General features: G+C 34.2%; 2 protein-coding genes and 1 non-coding gene across 4 annotated transcripts; 1 reads left to right on the forward strand and 2 right to left on the reverse strand.

Moving 5' to 3' along the window:
* Positions 1–1,389: 1,389 nt before the first annotated feature.
* On the reverse strand, positions 1,390–4,101 carry LOC139864814 (BTB/POZ and TAZ domain-containing protein 4-like). 2 transcript variants are annotated; one of them, XM_071853384.1, is made up of 6 exons: positions 3,967–4,101; positions 3,535–3,790; positions 3,324–3,445; positions 2,325–2,631; positions 1,933–2,246; positions 1,390–1,537 (listed from the first exon to the last, which is right to left on the reverse strand). In XM_071853384.1, the coding sequence occupies exons 2-6, from the start codon at positions 3,763–3,765 to the stop codon at positions 1,390–1,392; spliced, it is 1,122 nt and encodes a 373-aa protein (XP_071709485.1). In that variant the 5' UTR covers positions 3,766–3,790; positions 3,967–4,101. The 2 variants fall into 2 exon arrangements, with proteins under 2 accessions (XP_071709485.1, XP_071709484.1); XM_071853383.1 differs by having other exon boundaries at positions 3,535–3,859; positions 3,967–4,032.
* A 1,112-nt stretch (positions 4,102–5,213) lies between these two features.
* On the forward strand, positions 5,214–5,948 carry LOC139863751 (uncharacterized). The gene has a single exon (XM_071852357.1). The coding sequence runs from the start codon at positions 5,214–5,216 to the stop codon at positions 5,946–5,948; it is 735 nt and encodes a 244-aa protein (XP_071708458.1).
* Positions 5,949–9,581: 3,633 nt separating this feature from the next.
* LOC139865206 (small nucleolar RNA R71) lies at positions 9,582–9,688 on the reverse strand. The gene has a single exon (XR_011764724.1). It is a non-coding gene; the product is annotated as a small nucleolar RNA R71 (small nucleolar RNA).
* Positions 9,689–10,560: the final 872 nt, after the last annotated feature.

Raw genomic sequence — 10,560 nt, forward strand, 5'->3', positions numbered from 1 at the left:
GCTATGACTACAAAAAGGTTCATTAAAAACAATTCCGTTTCGTAGACGCCAAAGAGCCCAAACGACCGTCACCAGGATGGCTATAACCCGATTCTTTGAAGATGGAGATAACGAATTCGACCCGATCTAAGTAACCAAGTCTTCCCAAGATGTGAAAATGGGTAAGCTACAATCTAACCAGATACGAGTCTTCCTCCAAATATCGATAGCCACCGGACACTCCAAAAATAAATGAGATCTCCATTCAACATCGTTGTTGCAAGACGGGCAAACAATGGTATTAAGATCGATACCTCTAGACGAAAGACTCAAACGAAGCGGAAGAGCATCTAAGTTCACTCGCCACCAAAAAACGTTCAATTTTCTTGGGAGAAACTTATACCAAAAAGTTTTTGTATTCGACGATGGGAGCAAATTTCTATCAATCAGCTCGCGAGCAGTTTTAACATAATACTTGAGATCAGAATTAAGAGAACAAACCCATTGATCCGCATCATTACTAAGAACCACATGCTGCAAGTCGTTATGTAGCGAATACAAGGCCTGTTCGTTACTAAGAGATTCAATTACTCTACCAAACATCAAAATATGTCTAAAAACGGCTAAAAGCTAAAAACTAAAAAAGCTATTAGATACAAGCTAAGAGCTATCAACTACCGCTAGTTATAACAAACATAGGTAAGCTACCAATGCTCAGACTACCTTTGTCAAACAAGGGCAAGCACGTTATTTCACTTGACCCATGATATGTTTCTTTTCGCTTAGGTAGCACCCAAAAAAAAAAACCGAGACCTCAATGACTCCAAATATTTGAGAATAGACTCCTGACATTCGAGGAGATACATGTAATAAACACGGATTTAATTAGTGTCAATTTCCCTTCAATGGAGAGTAAATTGCCAATTTCCGATGCATATTAGAACCAAAACGACAACCCTAGATACTTAGATGGTAAACAACCAATATGACATCCTGATTGTTGACCAAATTCCTTTCTCATGTTGCCTTTGGAATCGATCGGTGGGAGGCACCAGAGGGTCAGCTTTACCTTCTTTCCTTTTAAATAAGATCATAATCATACTTTATAATGTTTTTTTTTTCTTTTAAACAAATGACAACAACTTTATTTTCTTAAATTGGCTGGGTGCTTTGTCTACATATAAGTTAACGATATTCAACATCCTCAATGTTTCATTTATTCATAAAAGATTTCAATGTACATGTTGATGTACAATTGAAGCAAGAACAAATGATAACTATACATTTGTTCTTGAATATAAATATAATTATGAATACAAACAACAACAATTGCAGATCCATTTATTTATTAGTGTATATAAGCTATAAGCTAATCCGGCTATATATATATTTTTTTGCCAACTCTCACCCTCATACTGATGATGATGCCAAAGTAAAATAAGGTGCTCCGGTTATGCTCTTGGTTCTCATGATTTTTCTCACCAATATTTTCCACTTCATTTCGTTGTCCCTATATTTCTTCTTCTTGTTTTCTTTTGCGATCCTCTGCTTAAATTTCCTGTCACAATTCCACAAGTTTGGTTCATAAATATTAAAAGAAATTGTATTGCTAGATGATAATAGTCAAGGACGGAGCATTATAGGGCCAGAGAGGGTATGTGGGCCCCCAATAAAAAAAGTTGTACCCCTTTCACTTACGTCGGATTTTTGAATTAACTAAATCGAAATCTATATGAAATAGATACGACCAAAACTGTGATAACTCATTAAATCTGTAATATCAATCAAAAGTTCACCTTTTCTTTCTCTCGAAAGTTTAAGAAATCAACATAGATGATGATATATGCATATTTTTTAAGTGAACTTAATTTTATAGTATAATGATCTCGGTCCCCAAAAGAATACGCTCAAGCTCTGTTAATGATAATAGTGAAACAAAACTGTAACACGAACCTGCATAAAGGAACCTTACAAACATTAGAATCGGCACATATTCGAGAATGCAACTCCAAAAGCTGCCACATTCTTTTACAATGATGGCAGCCACCAGGGACTTTTAGCTTGCATCCACCAAAATGGCGCATAAGCGATTCAAGTCCTTTGCAAGCCACATACTTGCAAGGCTTTTGATCCTCTTTTACCACTTTATCTTGTGGACCAACCGTTCCGCAACCATCTTTACATATATGAACAAGAGCTTCCATTGCCTCATATAGTTGTAAGTAAACTTTCCTCTCTGTCAACTTCCTCACATTCTCTTTTCGTCTCTAAATTAGTAAAATAAAAACGCGTTTAATACTTAATAAAGTCTTAATAATTTGTGATATGAGTAAATGTATGCTTACATGGTCTTCAAATTTGACACACTCAATAAGTTTCTTTTCAAGATTTGGATTACTAGATCTCATGGCTTTCCATCCTGCAGAGGAAGCTGCTGCTTTGTAACACATGAGGACAAAGCGTTGGCAGATGATGCTAAGTCTTGGAGCGTCACATAGTATTGATAATTGAAATACATCAACTACATTGTCTAGATTTAGCAATTTATGTTCAAGCTGATGTTCACACTCGCGTTTCAGTTGAGGTACTACAAATGCATGTGAAAGTACTAATAGGGATAGTATGTGTTCCTCCATTTGTGACTCTTCATAGCTTCAACACAATAAACAAGAAACATAACTCGTGTTAACAGAGCATATATTGTAGCAACCCTTCCCACATTGGATTGCTAGAGAATGTGTGAATCCCTTTTAGTCTTAAAGTAGTTGCTCACTATTATCTTTCACTGAAATTTTTAGTTGAAACCTAATTTAGTTCGTCGCTTTTGCTTCGTGGGAGTTTCATATCTTGGGCCTGATTACTTCTTTTTAGTAGCAGTCCGTTCCGATTTTTTAAAACCGTTTAATTAATTGGTCAACGTCGGTTAATGAGTCAAAATCGAATTTGTTTATCAAAGTCAAAATTTGGTCAACATTTTAACACGAATATAAACTAGAATTTTCGAATTATTGAAAAAATATGAACGACTTTAGACGATTGTGTTAAAGTTTATGTTTATGGTTTCTTCTATATTTACACGTATAATCTTGAAATTTAATATTTAAATGTATAAAAAGTATAATCCTATTAATCCCCGATTAATTCTAAAATCGCCGATTACTCCTTTCAAAGTCCTGACCAATCATCGAATAGTGAGTTTTGCGACCTTGGTTAAAGTACTGGCTGCCCCAATGATAAAATTTTTAACAAAAACCTGAAGATACTGTTATTCATATGGGGGCCTTTCACATATCCAACAAGTTGCATATTCCCAATAGACCATATAATAATTAGTTGCTATTTACCATGAAGAGTACAGGAACCGAATGAATATGCGAACAGCCTCCGCTGGAACACCATGAATCGAGATTTGTTGTTTGCTTCTTGATTTCTTGAACATGCTTCTGAAAACAGGTGACACAAGACCCTGTAGGTACAATCATAAGAAGGTTATAAGCACCAAATTTACAAGATAGTTCTCTAATTAAACGTACATTATTTAATGAGCGGACGTACAAGAATATTCGCATGTGCATAGATGACTGCGTCGTCATCAGTATGAATCCTGACATCTGATCTATAAGCCTCATCAAAAAGACGGTCCCACAATTCTCTCGCTTGATTGACACGTGAATTTCTTGGTGACAATGTTGCCTTGTTTTTGTTTAGCAAACATCCTTTCGGATGATTAATGGTTGTTGTCGTTGATGGACCAACTAATGGAGGAGACACTGGTTCCATTTTCATGTCATTTAACGCGATTTCGTTATACCTATATTTCATAACTTATTCTTCAATTCTATGATTTTCAATTGAATGAGGCCTTATTGTAAATTGCAATCTGATAACAAATTATACGTACAAAATGCATAAGCGATTAATATACATAATGCAGGCATCAAAACATATGCAAATTTTCTAACAAAATATAAGAAACATGAAAGTCACCTTGTACAACAGAATTGGAAAAATGGGGAAATCTATTATGCTGAAGCCGGATCACACGTTAAATAATCAATGAATGAATATATCTTTGTATGTATATTGGTTATGTAGAAATTATAAGAAAAAGGACAATATAGTGAAATATTTGAATATATTCTTAAAAATGCATTAGCATCATCAATCCTGTCATGCACCACCGTGCTCAACCACCTATCACAGTTGTTAACCTGTAACAACGGGCAGATTGGTGGTAGATTTAGGTTGAAGGAGAGGAAGGAGAAATAAATTATGGAATGGGGAAAAAGATTTATAGAAAAACAAAAAAGGAAATCGCTTCAAAAAAACATAAATAAAAATGGGCAACTTCAAAATACAACAACAAAACTCAATCTCACAAAAAATGGGGTATGAGAGAGGTATGATGTCGACAATTCTTCCAATATCTTATAATAAAGATAAATAATTTCTTCATCTAGAGTGAAACACCCCCAAAAGTACAGAACGTCTTCCCTCTCAATGTTTTATGGATAGAGAGATTGTAATGAGATTGTTGTAATGGTCGAACGAGCTAACGTAATTGAACAGTATTAATAGAACAAAAGGCAGTGGGCCTTTGTTTATTTCACAATATGATTTAACACCAAAAAAAACTGATTTGCAAACTCTTGCAAAAGAGCTTAAATACTGAAAAAAGAAACCAAATAAACTCAAAAAAAACTGAAAATAAGGAAGTAGAATCGTTTGAATTGCTCCAACTTTTTGACTTCTTGCTTCCTGCCAAAGTTTCACTTATTAATCAAGCCTTTTTTTTTTTTTTTTTTATAATACTTCACATAATCATGCAAGCCCACTTGAGTTGTCTTGGGCTTCCTTTAATAAACTGATATTGCTCAAAATGAACATATATTTAGTCGCAATATCTCTCCTAAATAATAGGTTTTCATATGTAATTGTATCATATTTCCATTTTAATTGTATAAATAAATAAAAGTGAAGACGGAGTACGAAAATGAAGATTAAAGAAGAAAATGGTCAAAAACGCTCAACGTACAAGTGATACTCCAAAGATGTACAAGACGTTAATGCTCAAATGAAAATGTACACTCTTAAAAGCTTAAAGTACAAGGTTTATTAAGCTCTAAAAAGATAGACCCAGCATGGTACAAGTAACAGAGCAAAAGGTACAAGGAAACAAAGCCTTAAAAAAATGGGAGCAAGGGATAATTCACTCAATTGATTAATAACAAAAGATGTTAATTAATTCAAGTGAGCCTAATGGTCGTGTTAGATGTGAATTGGACAGCCTTGTTGCTGAGATTGCTGCCATTCCACGATCGGCTAGTGAAGGTGATAAATGGAAGTGGATCAACAGTAGCGATGGTATTTTAAAAACCAAAATTCTATCTTCTCTTCTTGATGACCAAATTTTAGATATAAATGATGAAGACAAGGTAACCATGAGAAATAACTTTGTTCCGTTATCCTTGAATATATTTTCATGGAGAGTAAAGCGTAAGAGAATTCCGGTTCGAGTTGAGCTTGATAAAAGGGGTATTGACATGGATAGTGTAAGGTGTCCCACGTGTAACGATGACATCGAATCGACGGATCACGCGATGATATTTTGCAAACACGCTTTAGATGCTTGGGATAGAGTCTTTAAATGGTGGGGGTTAGGTAATTTCTCAAATTGGAGTATTCATGAAATCTTGAATGGAGACGGATGCGGTGCGCAATCCTCAATCGGTAGGAAATTGTGGCAGGCGGTTGAATGGGTCAGTGGGTATCTCATTTGGAAAAATCGAAATCAAAAAGTTTTTCGAGATAAAATGTGGTCCGGGCCGAGTCTTTTGAACGAAATTCAAATAAAATCATATGAATGGATTGCAAGACGTGCCAAATCTCTTGATATTGAATGGCATCAATGGCTCGTAAATCCTCGACAGTATCTTGATTACATCCCTCGTAGATCAGGCATATACTAACACACTCTTAGATTATGTTGTTGTTTGTTCTTGTTTTTGTAGTTAGGTTACAGCTCCTTTTGTGTCTCCTCTGTTTCCATTTGCAGTTTGCATCATGCTTCTGTTAATATTGTATACAAGCATGGTGTTGCTATGTATCTTTCTTTTGTTCTTGTTCTTAATATATTGGCCTTTCCAAAAAATTCAAGTAAACTGGACTTCTAGATGTTAATTCTTCCAAATTAAAGATGTTGGCTCAGTAACCAAAAAGGTATAAACAATGAAGTTGTAATGGGACTGCTGCTTTCTACATTAAAAAAAACCAAAAGAATTGAACGAGTTGAGAAATTAGGCCACGAGGAAGCTGACTCACTGTGCACAACACATAAATAAATAATAAATCCTTGTGGGCTGCTACTTTTCTTGAGTTAATATATCAAAAGAAATAAACATTACTGAAAACATGAGATCAATGGGTCAAGTATGATCAATTTACGGAGTATAATAAGAAAAGAATTGAAGTAGTGGCAAAAAAAGGGGGTCTTGTAATAATTCAAGAACGGAGTATTAATATAGGGGAGCTCAGAGAGAGATAGGGGAGAGAAATTTAGAGAAGTGTGTTGTCAAAGATATTTTATAATTCGGAGAGTTAGATACAACACAGTACCATTTTCATTTCCTAAATTCACAAGTCTCAAACAGTTTACTCAGTTCATGTTTCAATAGTACGGAGTACTTTATTTTCAGTTTCAATTTCTATTTCACTTGTAATAAATTAAAGTTTGGGTATTGTAATTTATTATCGCACGGGTGATTTTCTATCAAGTTTCTACCGCATCGAATTAATGGAAGCTAATAACTTTTCTATAAGTATTATTTATTTTTCTACCATGTTTAGTAGCTAATTTATTATTATGCTTATTTAACCCAAGTAGTTATTATGTTTGACTAAAAATAGAAAATGGGTTGATTTAATTTGTACAACGATTAATATTTAGATAAAGAACGACCTTAAGGGAGATTGGGGTTTTAACTATTAATGGGTATTGTAAAATAATTAAGTGACAACTTGTTAAATTACCACTACTTATAATTTACTATATGCATAAATAACCACATACGTTGACCGGACACGGAAGACGGGTTATTTACATATATGGTAAATTATTCATTGAAACGGACACTTGAATGGATTAATGGTTAAAAGACTAGTTAAAATTAAGGTGGGTTACATTCAGTGACAACTGGTGTAATTATTAACATACTTGATAACCGCGTCAAACCATCTAAATAGTAGTTAGTTAGAATATTTAACTGTGGTTACAAGATAGAATGACGAGGACACTCGCATTTGATGCTTGTAATTATAGGACTGCACTGGACAACTCCAGGTGGACATATTAAATATTCTACGGGTGCAAGGAAAATTAACCCAGGGTAAAAAGTAAAAAGTAAAAGTCAAACATCGTAACTACGGAAGTTAAATAAGCATAATACTCTTTTTATTGTATTTTCATCTCATTTAGTTAAAGTACTTTATTTTTACCGCATTAATTTTTATTTACTTTGTTGCTTTATTCTAGTTTAAATTTACTATATTGTTGTTTGAATTAAAAAGAAAAGCCAAAAAGACAAACCGGTCGTTAAACGGTAAATCCCCCGAAAATTACTATTAATTATATATATTACTAAATCTAGCCTAATTTACTTAATTTACCTAGTTAAACCTAGTAAGAACACCTGATAAAAGTGTCCACGGATCGACCTCCCGAACTTTACCCTAGCTATATTACTATACGATAGGTATACTTGTCTTTTGTGTTTTAGTTTAATTTAGGTGATTTCCCGTAGTAATTAGTGTAAAAATAATAACCGTTTCGTACACCCCATAAAACACACCAAGTTTTTGGCGCCGCTGCCGGGAACACTTTTTGTGTCTTCACATAGTACATCTTGTCACCTTAACACATTTAGTCATAGCTAGATCGAGTAATCTGTATTGCGATGTAAAAAAAGAACATGTATCTTTGTTGAGTTTTTAATAATAATAATAAAAAGTCTATTGCCTTTCTAAAAAAAAAAATACGAAAATATATATATATTAATTTTATTTAGTTAATTGAAATTTGAGACCAAGAATCTTTGATTTTTGTGTTTGACTTCTTGTGTCCCTCCCCACACTCATGGGAGATGATAATACTCTGGTGGATAGTGGTGTAGTTAATTGTTATATTCCCATGCTTACAATTCATATTCCCATGTTCGAGTATTTCAATTTTTTTATTAGATAGTGGTGTAGTTAATTAGTAACCGTAAAAAAAATCTGAAAGATAGTGGTGTAGTTAACTAGTTTGCATTATTTGGAAATTGCTTTTGCTCACGTGTAAAAAAAAATTAAATTAAAAAAAAAGATTTTTTATAGATTGAAATCGAGTTTTAGAATATTTTGAATTTGGTGTCACGGTTTAAAAAAAAAATGGTTGAACATGCACTCGGTTTCACACACCTCTAGTGTAGTAGTTAGATAATTTTAAGACATAAAGCACACAAGTTTCTAAAAAAAAAAAAAAAAAAAATTGTTGCGCATGCACTCGAATTATTGGGGTTGTCACTTTACAGCTTTGAACAAGAGGCAAAAAGTCTCCCCACCATTCCCTTGATTAAATAACGGGCCCACAATTTCCTTGATTTTTGTTAATCATTTAATTAGTTTAATAATACATAATAATAATTGATTAGGATAAATAGTTAATTATTTATTTATTAAGTTAGGTTTTTAGTTAATTTTAATTAATTAGATATATTTAGGATAAATAGTTTTAAAATATAAAATTAGTTTAAATAATAAATATTACAATTTTTTTTTTAGTTAACATTTTTAGTTTAAATAGAATTTTTAATTAATAAATTAGTAATTTTTATAAGTTATAGTCAATTCTTAGTACGAATAGGTAATGAATGTACAAATTGAAACAATCACCATTATGTTCACCACCCGTAACACGATCTAGGAGTCTAGCTAATCCCAATAAGTTAAACTTTTCGTTAAGATCATCATCTAATCGTGCGTCCTCGCCGATTCAACTTTCCGAAAACCCGACTTTTGAACCAGAAGCAATCATTGAGCACCCGGAGGATATTTAAGGACAATTCAGAGATCCTGAACCTCTAATCATTCCTCCTGAACCACCAATTATTCAACCAGAGATTGTCGAGGAAGAAACCATTAAATTAGAATCCTCTAGTGATTCAGATTCAACAAATTCAATCATGAAAAATCAGGAACCTCTAAGTATGGAAGATCGAATGAGAGCCACACGTACTGGCCAAGGTCATGCCATTACTCAACCAGACATTAATGCGTCAGATTATGAAATCAAAGGACAAATCCTACACATGGTAACTAATCAATGCCAATTTAGTGGTACGCCAAAAGAAGATCCAAACGAACATCTTCGAACTTTTAATAGGATATGTACTCTATTTAAAATCAGAGAAGTTGAGGATGAACAGATCTATCTCATATTGTTTCCCTGAACTTTAAAAGGAGAAGCAAAAGATTGGTTAGAATCGTTACCTGAAGGAGCGATTGACACATGGGATGTTTTAGTTGCGAAATTTCTTAAACAATTCTTTCCGGCATCTAAAGCCATGAGACTTCAAGGAGAAATTGTTACGTTCGCGCAAAAGCCAAATGAAACATTATATGAGGCGTGGACAAGATTTGAAAAGTTGTTGAGAGGATGTCCTCAGCACGGTTTAGACACTTATCAAATAGTGCAAATATTCTACCAAGGATGCGATGTTGCTACACGAAAAGACATCGACACAGCATCTGGTGGTTCCATTATGAAGAAAACCGCAACTGAAGCTCACAAAATTATTGATAATACAGCATCCCACTCACATGAGTGGCACCAGGAAAAAGATATCTTTCGTTCATCTAAATCGGCTAGAGCCGATTCTAGCCATGACTTTGATTCCATTTCCGCAAAGTTAGATGCTGTCGATAGACGAATGGAAAAGATGACTAAAGATATTCGCGCGATACGAATCAGTTGTGAGCAGTGTGGGGGGCCACATTTGATGAAAGATTGTTTCGGTGTTGAGCAAACGATGGAACAACGTGAGAATGTTTCCTACATGAACCAAAGGTCGGGAAATAATTATCAAAATAATTATCAACCGCCAAGGAATAATTTCAACCGACCTTACAACACCCCATACAATCCAAATGGGCCTAACAATAACTCGTATAACCAACAAGGTCCTAGCAATCAGCAAAGACTCGGTTTTCTTAATAAGCCACCACAAACTGACGAGAAAAAGCTAAACCTGGAGGAAATGATGACAAAGCTCATGGAATCCCAAGCACAGATTGTTGCATCTCAAAAACAAACTAATGAACAAAACTCACGATCATTCAGACACCAACAAGCTTCTATCCAAAACTTGGAACAAGAAGTAAGTAACCTAGCAAGGTTAATTGTTGAGAGAAAGCCAGGGAGTTTACCGAGCGATACGAATACCAACCCTCGAAATGAGGCAGCCAAAGCAATTACCACCCAAAGTGGTTTAACGCTTATGCCACCTGTTATACCAGTCATTTTAGATTATCCTATTCCACCACCAC

The sequence above is a fragment of the Rutidosis leptorrhynchoides genome, chromosome 8 (genome assembly GCF_046630445.1).
Source record: "Rutidosis leptorrhynchoides isolate AG116_Rl617_1_P2 chromosome 8, CSIRO_AGI_Rlap_v1, whole genome shotgun sequence".
NCBI lineage: Eukaryota > Viridiplantae > Streptophyta > Magnoliopsida > Asterales > Asteraceae > Rutidosis > Rutidosis leptorrhynchoides.